The 14,956-nt window shown below is 46.3% G+C and overlaps 1 protein-coding gene across 8 annotated transcripts in view; it reads right to left on the bottom strand.

Annotated features, from left to right (window-relative positions):
* RPS6KA5 (ribosomal protein S6 kinase A5) overlaps window positions 2,875-14,956 on the bottom strand; it is a 184,900-nt gene continuing 172,818 nt past the window's right edge. For 7 of the 8 annotated variants that reach the window (XM_018053829.1, XM_018053830.1, XM_018053834.1 and 4 more), the window contains 4 exons: window positions 14,204-14,395; window positions 8,951-9,110; window positions 7,179-7,342; window positions 2,875-4,721 (listed from right to left, as the gene is read on the bottom strand). In XM_018053829.1, the coding sequence (XP_017909318.1) occupies window positions 4,482-4,721; window positions 7,179-7,342; window positions 8,951-9,110; window positions 14,204-14,395 (756 nt within the window). In that variant the 3' untranslated portion in view covers window positions 2,875-4,481. The remainder of the gene's footprint in view (window positions 4,722-7,178; window positions 7,343-8,950; window positions 9,111-14,203; window positions 14,396-14,956) is intronic. The other variant, XM_018053831.1, reaches the window with a different exon arrangement.

Raw genomic sequence — 14,956 nt, 5'->3', positions numbered from 1 at the left:
TCAAACTGTTCTTGTTTGTACGGAAAGGAACAAGAATGAAAATGGAATTTTAATTTTTTAAGTGAAGAGACAAATTTTATAAAACTGTATAAATTAACAATGTCATACAACGTTAAAGACTAACGGAAACCACATAAAGCTAAGAATTATCCCAGTTTCCTGTGCTCTGGGGAAAACCTGCTGCATTAAACAATACTTGACCGATCTGAAGTGTCCAACTCCTTACGACAGCCAACACGCTCATGACAACCGACACACTCATGACAGCCGACCAACGCACTCACGACTGCCGACACGCTCCTCACGACAGCTGACACGCTCCTCACGACAGCCGACACACTCACGACAGCCGACGCGCTCCTCATGACAGCTGACACGCTCCTCACGACAGCCGACACACTACTACATTAGTAAGTAGAGAAATGTCACACAATGTCCTCCTACCTATTCCGGCAGAAATACACCAGAAAAATTATGCCTGATGAATAAACACCAAGATTCCTGCCTTTTAATTCAAGTCTCCTTCTAGACACAGACAGCTCGGCTTGCGCCGCGTGCGCGGGAGGGAGGGGGAGGAAGTGGCTGACAATGGGGGAGCCCACTCTGCACTAATGTGAAGCCGAGACAGACGGGGAACCACTTTACCTCTGGTCTAATAGTAGGTGAATATAAAATACAGATACCTGCTTAATTCACAAATTCATGAACTAAAAAGGGGACAACTGCCTTGGGGAATGAAAGCATTAATCACCTAATTACATAACAGGGAGCTGGGCACACAAAGAAAGGGGCTCAGGAGAAACACCTTGAAAGCTCAAAGGCAAGAAATGAAGCAAATGTTCTTAAGATGAAAAATGCTGCCTCCTTGAAAGTACACTTTTCCCCCATATAAAAAAAATTTAAATAACTACCTTTTAGGAAAACATTCTCTAAGAAACAGCACAATTTGGAGCTCCTTACCACGACAGCAAGTAAACCCTTTGCGCCGCTGAAGCAGCTCTCTTTGGACAGACCTTCCCTGCACCTGGCATTTTATGGCCGCTTCTACTTTCTTTGAGTTTGACAATGACTTGAATTTAAATTCTGAATTTTATTAAAGCCTGCCACATAACATTTTCATGCCAGATAAAGCTATTAAATAAAGGTTGACTCCTGCATGGTGTAAATAAATTAAAGGCCAGAAATTGGGATGTTCTAGTGTAAGATATTTGAGGGTCCAAAACTCAACAGTTTTAAAGATATTTCACTATGTTACAGCGAATCACCTATAATTATACTGCTGTGGTGTAAGCAGCGTGTCTGAATTTACCTTATTTACTTAGATCTTAATATTAAAAGCATGATCGCACAATCACCAAATCGTGTTCTTATTACTGATCATTAGGAGAACACACAAAGTAATCAGGTGGTCTCACACACTTATAAGGTCAACAATGTAGAAATCTTCACCATTTTGGTACCCCGTTCTTCACATATATGACAATAACAGGTATTTGGAATGAGGGTAAGGCAAGTAAGTAGACAAACTATATACCTGTATAAAGTATTTGAGAACATACTTAAAAAAACTGAGATACAAAAGGAATTCTCTTATTAAAAAAAAGTCACAGCTACCCTAGTGTTTTTTTTCTTTTAATAACTTGCCTTATACAAAGCCATTTACACAGTTATTTAAGTTCTCGGCATACCACAGATATTTAAGAAATCAGCAGTAGTACAAAAAAAAAAATAGAAGGTGGTCTCTCACGGGTAAGTGAATCTGCAATTCCGAGAGAGACCAGAATCTTGAAACTAACTCTGGAGACTTGATTTTCTGCGCCAGCGGCTCAGTGGCTATTATCCTATAAAGGGTCGGAAGGACTAATGAATTTTAGAGCAGCTGATTCACCTCGCTCAGCACCGGATCCGGCGCAGCAGTTAGAGGCCAGCTTTACAGCGTGTCTTTCCTCTGCTGCTCCTGCTGTCTCATTCCTGCCTCTCAGCCACGGGCAGTTACAGACCCAGGAACCAGAGGCATCATGACATGAGACCCGATGGCGTAGCCAATGGAGGAGGAAGGGGAGCGGTGATTCGGCTCTGTCCCCAAAACTATTACACAGAGGATTTAACGTTCATGTTTGTCTGTCTTAAAACTACTTCTATTCTTCTCCAAAGAGGAGTCTTTTCTTTTAACGTTTTCGTATGAAGTATTTTTTAGGTTCTTTGATGCGACTACATCAGAGTTTCATGAATTTTACAGCGCCATTCACAGACACCGACGGCCTGCAGCGTGAGGTGGGGCAGGCCCCGTGGGCCCTGCTCCGAGCGCTCCGCAAGGCCGCTCAAGGTTATGAAGGAAAGCCCAGCAGCTGATAAAACGGCTTTCTCTTTCCTTCCTCGTGTGCTGCCCACCATTTTACTGTTTCATTTTGTTCAAGTCCTGCAGAAGTGGCAAAGGTAATAAACGTAGGTGGAACCCACAAATTTCCAAAACTCACACTGCACCACCAATGCCGTCAATCACGAGGGTGTGCCGACTGCCCTTCTGGATCACCCTCCCTTTGCAACGAAGCCTCCATAGTTTACACTTTATGCGTCTTTTCTCCTAGAATGCACAGTCTTTAAAGTGCATGGCGCTAGCTCACACATTTCTAGATACAGTCGATCTTACTATAGATATGAATGGACATTTTCTTGGTTATTTTAACTCTGTGCCTGATGGAACCACAGTCCGTGAAGGCGATGATGCACCTCAGATTCACCACCGTTACTGAGAAGGGCCAAAAGCTAGAAGCACACGATTTTCACTGACCTGAGAATTATGCAGCCATCTGGGCCGCTGAGAAGTGCAAAAGTTATCTCCGATAATCACTGTGAACAAAAATGTGGACAGGATAAGACATTTTGAAAATAGTTTAATATTTGCCATTTTTGTTGCCTGTGCTATTAATATATACATGGTTCAGTAATAAATATGCTGCTGTTACACAGAGTGCAATATCTTTAGTATTCGTAACTGGCTGAAATTAATGCTATTATCTCAGGAAAGGAATAAATAAATACCATGCCCAATTCCAAACTAATGCTCAAGAGGTTGTTGTTAACAAAACTGGTAACACAAACATATTGGGCATTACCTTTTTAAACATGATTCCTGTAAACATAGCAAAAAATCACTTTTCTCAGTCCTGACATTTTGTGTGATGGCTTAAAAAAAATACAACACACAAATCCTGCCACCTCTTCTTTTGCATAGGGAGTGAATTAACCATATTCCAAAATGCAGCGATCATTCAGTGAAATGTCTTCAGCACACATCGCTTGCTCTCGGTTAGGAACTCAAAACTTTTGAGCTATACAAGCGCTCTGCATAAGTTTATAAAATATGCTTTCTGGTTTTAAAATTAAACAGAAAAACTTCCAAACAAGTCATAGATATGATTCTAAAATATTATGTACATAGTATCTGACTACAGGAGGAAAAGCCTCGCTGCAGCGCAGCACAGTGTACCCACGAGCACAGTGTCTAATGGGGCTTCCGTCTAGGGTTCCTCACAGCAGCGCCTCAGTGGCCAGTGCTTACGCCATGCAACACAGCCCCTTCCACGTTGCATCCTAAGCAGAAGGGGGATGTGAGGGCAAATTTAAAGTGGATAATGCGGAAAAAAGAGGGCAAGAATACCGTACATATGCTCTAGAGAGTGCACTTTATAAAACAGCTTGCTTTATTCATGTTTTTTAATAAAGTGCAATATTACTTAAAACAGAGACATGTACCTTAATATTCTGCAGTAACCATGAAAACAAACTGCCAGGAAAGAGCAGTGCAAAACTAAAACCATACGTAGCTTAGCATGCATCTCAGAGAGGCCCCTGATACGCAGCGTGGGGCCTTCGTATGCCTTTTATTTTAGTTTTTAGAAAAAGATTAATAACAGTAGGTTATCATCATAGGTAACCATAAAACAAAAACAATAAGTTAAAATCCTCTCTCAAGAAATAAGTATACACCACACATAAAATTCTTGACAGAATCTTTTGGAAAACAGTTAGACCTTTTCTTTTTTTTTGCTGATAAATCACTGTTCAAAGGGTGCATCTCTCTTAAAAACCCGCAATACCCACAAAGTGAAGCAACAGCTATCATCACAGTCCTAGGGACTCTTGCTGGCGGACCTCTGACGACCCTGTGACTTACTGTCAGCGGCTCAAACCTCACCGGCCCCTACTCAGACAGACAGACACCTGCGCCCTCAGGAACAGTCGTGCGGGCATCATCCAGGTCACCAACCGCATCCCGTGTGCTCTGCTCACAGTCCCATTCTCTGCCCGGTGCTTCTGGATGAGGATAACCAGCTGGGTTTTCCTGGAAAAATTCCCTGCGGGGCAGATGCCAACGGGATCAGCGGGATGCAGCTTCTCAGACACAGCCTGGCCTCCAGGTAGGCCGAGGGCACTGAAGGCACAGCGGAGCCGTCTCGGTTCCCAGGCCCCCCGGGCTCTCAGTCCGAGAACTGGAAGAGGCTCTCAGGGGCGCCGCCCTCGGCGGGGTTGCCGGGCTGCAGCGCCCTCGTGGGCGTGCTCTTGCCGTGGGAGTGGGAAGACGAGGAGCGCGAGCTCTCGCTGGAGCTGCTGCGCGTCTCCGTGCTGGTGCTGGTCTTCTTCATCCTCCGCCTCTTTGCCAGAGGGGCCTTATCCACATTCTGAAGGCAGAACCCCTCTCTCTTGTATTTGTTGAAGGCCTAGGGGAGAACAGCAAGATCAAACCAGTCCGTCCTGAAGGAAATCAACCCTCAACACTCACTGGAGGGACGGATGCTGATGCTCTGGCCACCTGATGTGGAGGGCTGACTCCCTGGAAAAGACCCTGATGCTGGGAAAGACTGAAGGCGGGAGGAGAAGGGGGCGACAGAGGATGAGATGGCTGGAGGGCATCACCAACTCAGTGGACATGCTGCTGCTGCTGCTGCTGCTAAGTCGCATCAGTCGTGTCCGACGCTGTGCGACCCCATAGACGGCAGCCCACCAGGCTCCCCCGTCCCTGGGATTCTCCAGGCAAGAACCCTGGAGTGGGTTGCCATTTCCTTCTCCACAATAGACATGAGTTTGAGCTAACTCTGGAAGGCAGTGGGGGACAGGGGGGCCTGGCGGGGTGCAGTTTACACTGTCACAAAGAGGTGGACACGACCGGGAGACTGGATACGAAAGGAAGGAAAAATACGGGGGAACCGCCCCCAAAGCGACAGGACTGCAGTCTCCCTCGCAGCTGCGGCCGGCAGACAGTGCGAGGCTGGCACCCGCAGCTCCAGCTCGTCCTGGGAGCGTGAGAGCGAAGGTCGCTCCGCTGTGTGTGGCTCTTTGCGGCCCCGTGGACTACACGGCCCATGGACTTCTCCAGGCCAGAATCCTGGAGGGAGTGGCCTATCCCTTCTCCAGGGGATCTTCCCAACCCAGAGGTGGAATCCAGGTCTCCCGGGTTGTGGGCGGACTCGTTACTGAGCACGAGGTGAGCCACAAGGGAAGCCTAGGAACATGGTCCTCCGACCACCGCCTCTGAGACGCCAGGAGGGCACAGAAGTCGCCGGGGGAGGGTCTCTGAGGCCCTCTTGAAACCCGCCAGCAAGGCTGTCCAGGAGTCCCAATTCTAGTCAATCTTTTGAAGAGGGGGCGCTCCCTCTCAATTACAGGAACCACCGACTGACTGGAAATTCCTGGAGAATGTCAGCAATCTCACTCCCTTCCCCCCATTAACCTCACTCATCCTGAGCTTTAAGCCCCAGCACAGAGCCCCTGACCTCCACGCCCACGTCAGTGCAGTCTGGGTGTGTGCTGGACACAATAATACGCAGAGATGAGCTCCACAGACCTCAGCCTGGCTTCCTCCTCGCAGCAGCCCGTCTCTGCTTTTCTCAGATTCGGGCGTAGGCACTGCTGAGGTGCCAATCCTGCCTCACATGCCACTGAGAAGGTCTGGAGCATCTGCAAACGCCTGCAGTCAGCCTCCTCACACCGCACCAGACCCCAGTCCGTTAGCTTCTTCAACCCACTTCTGCAGCCGAGAGGAGATGCTGTCCTGTCTCCTTCCTCAGCTAACCCTCTCAGAAGCAATGGTGCTTCTCTCCGACTCCCCTGCTCCTCACACAGCTCCCTTAATGGACTTGCATCTGTTCGGCACGAGTGTGCCAGAATCTACACTTATTACTGTGGAGCCTCAGCCTTTCAAGTATACAATAGTTACTTAATACTAATTAGCTTACTTCTTATCCCTTAGGTTCTAGAACAATAAAGTTATGCACAAAATGAACGCTGAAGGGATGGACTTTTGCACGTGCCTTAATTCCTAATGCTGACTTATAGTTTCCACGGACAGTGACTCAGCTTATTTGAGAGAGAGAGTGCTAGTACAGACTCACGGTAGCCGAGAGGGGGGGGGGGAGGGGTGGACTGGAGTTTTGGTTTATCAGACGCAAACTGCCAAACAGACAGAATTCAATAAGCAACAAGCTCCTGCTGTACAGCTCAGGGAACTATATTCGACATCCCGTGATAGACCATAGCAGAAAAGGGTGTGCAAACAAACGGAGAGTATGTGTTCATGTGCAAGCATGACTGAGTCGGTCTGCCGCGCAGCAGAAATTACCATCGTAAAATCAACTAACCTTCAACAAAGTAACATTTTTGGAAAAGCTCTAATAATATGCATAGTGCTTTCCTTAGCAACTGAAAAACTTCAACTATCCAAGTATCAGACTACTGCCTTAACTCAAATGTCAAATTAATATTTTGTGGGTTTGTGGTGGCTCCGGTCCTTATGCCCTTTCTGTTTAGTAATGTGTTTATGTCACGAAAGTGAAAGTGAAGTCGCTCAGTCGTGTCTGACGCTTTGCGACTCCATGGACTGTAGCCCACCAGGCTCCTCCCTCCGTGGGATTCTCCAGGCAAGAATACTGGAGTGGGTTGCCATTTCCTTCTCCAGGGGATCTTCCTGACCCAGGGATCGAACCCAGGTCTCCTGCACTGCAGGCCGACGCTTTATCCTCTGAGCCACCAGGGAAGCCCCGTGTGTCATGAAGGGAGCGTATCTGAAATTAAAATAACTCGTTTAAAGCCTGTCTGCCTGAGTGTGAGCCTCCGAGATTACAGAGCAATGGCATCCAGTCCCTCTCAGACCACCCAGGAGCGCAGAGCCAGAGCCTCACGTGGAAGGTGGCTTTCACACACGTGTGCACCGCAGCTCCTGAAGAGCCCAGAATGTCCGGAGTCATCAGAGGATTCGAGGACAGCTGACTGCCATCTTGAAGCCATTCACTGTATCTCAAGTCAGGCATTTTAAGCCTTTTGTTTGGATCGACTGTGAGAAGTCCTGTGGGAATAAATAAGATATTTTTATTTCATGAGCTGTCATTTCAAACATAGTTTAAAATCAACCTCAGAGATTCTCAATTATGTTCACAAGACATGATGGTTTCGATATGGCGTCAACCTCCTCAAAGGATAATTACCTCCATTTCCATCTACACTGAGATTCCCTGGTGAGCGCTGGCTGCTCACAATAAAGCCCACAGCAGCCTGTTTCCAGGAGGCTGCGGGCTTGTGGGGCTTTCCAGTCTGGGGAAAACCACCACTTGAAACAAGAACTCCCACCAGGGGCCAGGAAAGCCCCCTCCAAACGGAGAGCGCCGAGATCTACTGGACGCACAAACATCTTCCGCTGGTCAGGGAGCGTGCAGATGGACCCCGGGAGGAGCTGTGCGCGAGGCCTTACCCCGGCTGAGGACACGTGCACAGAAGGCTCCGGGCAGGGCTCCCCCCTGGGGGGTGGGCACCCTGGGGGCTTCCAGGAGATGGGTCCTGGGGGATGAGCAGGGCTCGACGACACAGCGAGCCCCAGGATTAGGGCGAGCTCGAGTAAAGGTGAGCAGAATCTAAAAAAGCGCAGCACTCTGAAGAGTGCAGGCACCCCACAGCGCCGTCCAGCCTGATGATCAACCCTGAGCATTCACTGGAAGGGCGATGGGAAATGCAGGCACCCCACAGCGCCGTCCAGCCTGATGGAAACCAACCCCGGGTGCTCACTGGAAGGGCTGATGCTGAAGCTGAAGCTCCAGTACTCTGGCCACCTGATGCGAAGAGCCGACTCACTGGAAAAGACCCTGATGCTGGGAAAGATTGAAGGCAGGAGGAGAAGGGGACGACAGAGGACGAGATGGTTGGATGGCATCCCCGACTCAATGGACACGGGTTTGGGCAAACTCTGGGAGATGGTGATGGACAGGGAGGCCTGGCGTGCTGTGGTCCCCGGGGTCTCGGAGAGCGGGACACGACAGAGCAGCAGCAGCAGCAGCAGCAGCTGCTGGAGCGAGGGCGCCAGGAAACAGAGGAAGGCAGAGCCAGGCCGCGAAGGCTCCACTTAGGGGGTCTGACCTACAGCTCACTGGCCTTCCCTGAAGAGCCGCCAACAGAGAAAAGGCATGAGTGCATTTGGGTATTAGCAAGGTCACTGAGCCGATGGACGACAGACACATAAAGCCAGGGCAAGTAGGTAAGTTGAAAGCATGTTGTGGATTTTAGGAGAGAGCTATGACCAGACCTCAGATGAGAGCCATGAGGATGGGGAGAGGGTGGCTGGCAGTGAGGCTGAACCCCAGCACCCAGGGCCTGGCTGCGGGAGGCGAGGAAGGTGGTGGGGGTCCAGGGCCTTGGCCACGGAAACAAGCGGGAGAGAGGAGCACGCACGTGCCTGGGGTAAAGGAGAGGAAAGAGAAAGCGGTTCTCTTTGAAGGTGTGATTGTGAACATGGATGAGATTGCCGACAGAGGGTATCCAGACACGAAGCTGAAGCTGAACAGAGGAGCCGGAACCCTTAAACACACAGGGATTCTTGAATAATTCACAAACAAATATATGTGTCACGGGTATGGCTCCACTTCAATCGCCACACATCACATAAAATTTTTCATTAGATTCTTACCTTGGATCAAGTCTTTAGCCTCTTGGGATACGTTCTTCCAGGCTTCTCCTTCGAAGGAGAAGTCTCCCTTTTTAATTTTCTTCACGATCTCCACTGCGCTGGTGCACGTCAGGCTTTTATCATGAGACTGAAACGGAACTTGCCCTGACAGCATCGTATACTATCGAGAGAAAAGAGCAAAACGGACTGTCTGCCAAAGTCGCCATCAAAGCCGCTCTGGTGATTTCATCACTAACTTCATCAGCGTGATTTCCCAAAGACTACAATTATCATCACTAAGTTTAAACGATTACATGACTTCGATCACCGAAACAACCAATCCACTTCAGACTTGTATATAAAAAGAAATGGCTTATTATGATATCAAGATTTCAAACCATTTTTATAGCTATATCAGGATAGGAATAAAAAAGGGATAATCTAATCATTTCAAAAGGTGACATTACCAGGGGAATGTGCATATCCCAGAGGAACTGCAGGCCCTGGCTTATAGCCCAGGAGGGGCCAGGGACACAGGACAGAAGGGATCCTGAAGACGCGGAACCAGGGTGGGCCGGTGGGGCCTGAGGCCTGACGGGGACACTACTGCCACGGCAACACTCATCTGAGACTCAAGACTGAACATCCCGGCAAGGATGCCTGGGGCCAGTGAGAGCAGCCGGCTGGAATGCTTCCCGCTGCTCTGCGTGCGTCTCCGGGCGCAGCTCCTCTGGTGCAGCAGGCACGCCTGTCGGCTGCATCCCTGAGACGGGACCTGCCAGGTCATCTGGTCTGTGTGTTCACAGATGCTGCCAAACAGTTTTTGAAAATCTGCTCCCCTTCTTTATCTTACCCCACTTCCTAACACATACATTTATGACTAAATATAAAAAAGTATCCTTTATATTAGAGTTTTCTTGCTCTGCTGTGTAATAATTCATCAAGCTGTCGGGTGGAAAGATGAATTCACCATCTTTGGAAATATTTAAAGGAGAGTGGTGATGGGGACTTTATGGAAAGATCCCTTTTCCTGAAGAGTTAGAATTAGACAACTTCAGGCTCCTCTCAACTCCAAGATCTTAGAATTTAGTTGATTTTATCCAGGAATCAACTTCTGTTAAGAATAATTCTGTGTCTGCACACTGTTGGCAAAGGTTGTGATAAGAAAATATCTATACACATAAAGATTGTGTGTGTGTGTTTGTGTGTCTGTCTGTGTGTGGAATTGGGGAGAAAGCAAAAGCAAATGGGGCGACATGCTAAATGTTCACTGTGTTATTCTCCCAAATTTTCTCTAGGTCTGAAATTTTCAAAATACAATTTTGAGAAGAAAGTGAAAAAATAAGAAATCCTGAATAAAGTGAAAAAATATGAAATCTTGAATAGAACACTTGGGAGAAATATGTTTTAACTGTTATTATATTCCATCCCATGGGTATGCTATATATACCTGTGGAATAGCATATAATCCTATGCTACATTTTCTAAACACTGTCTGTTAAGCTCTGAATTACTATGCGCCTTAAAAATTCAGGTACTGAGAAGTCACACCACCCCAGCATGGCTGACTTGAGGACAGGACCTTTGTGGAGGTAAAGGTGATGGGGACACGGGGGCTTCACCCATGAGGGTGTCCTCAGAGAGACGCCAGGGAGCTGCCCGCTCTCTCTCTCAGCTTGTGCGAGGAGAGGCCACGTGAGGTCGCCGTGAACAGGCGGCTGTCTGCAACCACAGGGGAGAGCCCTCACCAGATACCAACCGGCTGGCACCCTGGCACTGGGCCTCCCGGCCTCCAGAACTGTGAGATACATTTCTGTTGTTCAAGTCGCCCAGTCTGCGGGATTTCGTCACGGTGATCCTGAGTGGACTGATCACCATGTAAGCTCTGTTTTAATCGGAGTCCTGAATGTTTCCAGTGAACTGCTCACCCATGGGGTATACTGAGTTGTAATCAAAGCCACGTGTGTGACGTGATGCATCTTTCTCAAGTGTCTGCTTACCCAGTGACGAAGACGTGAATTATCTTCACATCAAAGTGTCCATATTCGTGTTCATCACAGGCAACATGTCAAAGGGGCACAGATTTCTAAGGCAAACAACTCCAAATAAATTTTGTGCCTACTATGAGATAGCTCAAATCTAGATCCTCTGGAGAGAAGCACTCATTTATATGGAGAAGTTTACAAGGCATTCTTTTTTTTCCTGGACAGTTTAACGCAGGGGCTAACTTAGCTTTTCATAAGTAAGTATGAGTGGCCAAAAACTTCGTTAGGGTTTTCCATGAGCTGTAACGGAAAGGCTCAAATGAAATTTCTGGCCAACCCAGTATTTCACTTTGTGTCTCTAAAAGGCAAGGGTTTTTAAAATCCCACAACCACAGCCTATGATTGCACTTAAAAACCATTAGCAGTAATGCCTTTGTATCATCCAATATCCGGTCAATAATCAAATTTCCCCAACTGTATTATGAAGTGAAGGGAAGTCGCTCAGTCGTGTCCGACTCTTTTCGACCCCATGGACTGTAGCCTACCAGGCTTCTCCTCGAATGGGATTTTCCAGGCAAGAATACTGGAGTGCGTTGCTATACACACTGTTTATAACCACGTCTGTATGACAGAGTTTGAATTTAACAGAATTAAAATTAGGATTTGTTTGAACTGAAGTACAATGAATTCAAGAAACACAAATATCGTTTCTTAAGCGTCTTTTCATCTCTGAGGCCCCAGCCTCGTTTTTCTTGCAGCTTTGCTGAAGTAACTGCGTTGTTTGTCCTGTAGAATTCCCGCAGTGTGGACATTCTGATTATACACTGGTGGTATCGTTTAATCTGTTGTTTCCTGCTCCTGTTTAAGAGTTGACAATTACATCTAGAGAGAAGCCTGGCTTCTCTCCATGCCATTATACAAGGTTATTTCCATAGACAAGGCATTTAGAGGCTCTAAAATACCTGTCTGCATGTCTAAGAATGCCTTTTAAAACCTTAAAAAGCATGATAATTACACTTGGCCTGTATTTAAGTAAAGGCTCTTTACAAGGGGGTAATCTTGTATTATCTCTAAAAAAGAAAGGCTCTTTTTTATTTAGATGAATTTTTTAGGAGAGTGCTACTGTAATCAGTTTAAGTTGAACAAAACTCAAATCTACAGAAGTTAGCTGTTTCTTATTCAAAAATCATACTCATAAATATGTAATTTGATTTTCAAATTATAAATGATGACTTAAAACTGCTGAAATAAAAACCTTTAGCTTAAAAATAAGAGAACCATCCTGCAAGGACAAGTGGCTGCCACTGGGGGAAAACAAACTGCCACCAAAATAAACCCCAGATGGAGCGCACGGGCATGGAAAGAGAACAGAGCCCCAGCGGAGGTCTAAGAGAGCATGTCACGATCGTGGGCTGGGGGCGGAGTGCCAAGCTGACATCAAAGCCAGAAAGCCAGAAGGGGAAAGGCTGACATGTCTCGCGTGACGTCCCTTCAGTCACGTCCGCCTCTGTGACCACATGGGCGGTAGCCCGCCAGGCTCCTCTGTCCGTGGGAGTCTCCAGGCAAGAACACTGGAGTGGGCTGCCCTGCCCTCTTCCAGGGGACCTTCCCACCCAGGGACTGAACCAGCGTCTCTTATGTCTCCTGTATTGGCAGGGGGGTTCTTTACCACGAGTGCCACCTGGGGAGCCCAACATACTTGAATTTTGCTTTTAGACGGGTTTAATAGATATGTTTTTTGATTTTTATGTTGTAACATAAAATTTTTTAAATTTCTCCATTAAAACATAAAAATAAAAAGTTTATTTATTTAAATCTCTCTAAAAACAAAATTAAAACCTCATCTAACTGTGAACAAAGTTTTCAAAAAACTGACAAACCAGAAAAAAACATTTCCAATGTTAATGTCTGACAAAGGATTAAAATCCTTAACAGAGCTGTGAGTTTCCCACGGGAAAGCAGGTAAAGCGCATAAACAGCAATTCATAAAAGAGAAGATTGAAATGTTCAAATACATGAAAGGATGCACACACTGGATACTCGTCAAGGAAAATGCATGCGAATCGTGAGAACCACAGGAACTAATTTAGATTGAAATCGATAGCATCCAATGTATTCACATACAGCTGATGAGAACATGATCTGGAAAGCTTCTAGAAGGAAATACAGGCATGTATGTAAAAATAAGGACGTATATACCCTTCTCCTAGGAGTCTAGTCTAAGGAAATAGTGAGATCAACGCAAGTACATATATCAAAAATATTCATTTGTGTAGCTTATAATTAGAGAGAGGCTAGGAAATGCTGACTGCTCATTAGTAAAGAAATGTTAAACTCTGGAGACTCAAACTACGTATCACATAATCTCATCTGTTTAAAAAACCTGAATATAGATACAAACACATAGGAAACCGTGTAGAAAGATACACAGTATACATAATATGGGGGCGGGGTGGGCGGAGGGGAAGAGCTTAGGCAACACCATCTCTGTATCGGGGGACCACGAGCGATTCCACCTTGTTCCCTGTGTCTTTCTCTGTTGTCTGAAAACTTCTCCCTATGATTATGCATTACAAACTGTATGCAGAAAAAATACAAGCTATTTTGAGAAAAAAAAAAAAAACATGCTGAGATTTTTCTAGCTCATGTTCTGTTTCTGATCCTGGCTGCCAAGGAGATTTTGTGAAAAGCATGCTTACCATGATTACTATAAGTTACTATAAATATTTTAAATTTTATTTATTAATTTATTAATTTATCCTAAGTGATATTCCTCAATTGCTTTCTAGGTTGAAAATCTCAGAGAATGAATATGCTTTTAAATATTTTTTCATTAATGAGGCACTTTGCTAGTTTCATATTATATCTAATATGCATAGCTTATGAAGAGACTATTGCTTCTTTAAAAATACATATATATAACTGTAATTCACATAAAACACAGTTGCCTTAAATATTACTAATAAACCAAAATAAAAATTCCTACATTTTCTCCACTATAGACTTTAAGAAAGGGAAATAGTCTTCGGTCGGGCCTTTTACCGTTTGTACAGAAAAGAAACCAATTTGCCATTTTTTTCATGAATTTGAGAAAAGCCTAGAGGGTGGGATGGGGGTGTGGAAGGGAGGGGTGACGTGTGTGCACATGTAGCTGGTCCACCTCACTGTATGGCGGGAACTAGCATGACGCTGCAGAGCAGTTATACTCCAGTGAAAAAAGACAGCAAACAGAGAGATGCAGAGGACAGAGAGCTGACTGGGTTGGACGGCGTGGCTGATACGAACTCACCAAAATGACACCCAAGCTCCAGAGGTCGCAGGACTCATCATAGCCGCTGTGATTCAAGAGCTCTGGGGCAGCGTAGTGAAGAGTGAAACAGGGCGTCTTCAGAGGCTGATTATCAGGGGGCTTCAAGCGTGCAAACCCGAAATCAATGACTTTAATTTCCAAATTGTCATTTTCATCAGTGAACAGTAAATTCTGCAAGATACAAAGTTTCTCATTAAAATGTCAGGGGCCTTGGAGAGGCATTTTGCAACGTTATCTACCAACATTTACACTGGACTCAGACACAGAGGTCTGACTCGGAGGCTGCGAGCGGGACCCCAGCATCCGCTGTTCTCTGCTCCAGCTTTCCGGACCACCTCGAGCTGACGAGGGCGCAAGGGGCACTCCCGATGGGGTCACCCGCCTTCTTCGTCTTTTGCTGCGTCTGTCTTCTACGTCTCCCACCAGCCTCCCTTCCAGCCCGGCTCTCAGGCCTCTAACCCTACTTTAGAGATGTCACCAAACTGAAGGTGGAAACTACTGTATTTTCTTCTAGCGTCTGCTGTTCTTTTCTGACATTTATCAGCTCTGCACCATTAGTTCAACGTCTTCACCCACATTAGACCACAATCCCACGAGGCCAACACTTGCGTCTATCTTACTCATGACTTTCTCGTGTAGCAGGTGGTTTGGTAAATATCTGTCTGTTGAATGAAGTCAAATGAAATAGTTATATAATATCTAGCAAAACAGTTAACAGTATTTAGTAAAACC

The sequence above is a fragment of the Capra hircus genome, chromosome 10, assembly GCF_001704415.2.
Source record: "Capra hircus breed San Clemente chromosome 10, ASM170441v1, whole genome shotgun sequence".
In the NCBI taxonomy this organism is placed as follows: Eukaryota; Metazoa; Chordata; class Mammalia; order Artiodactyla; family Bovidae; genus Capra; species Capra hircus.
Note: the sequence above shows the minus strand (reverse complement) of the source record. Positions and strands in the feature narration are given on the sequence as shown.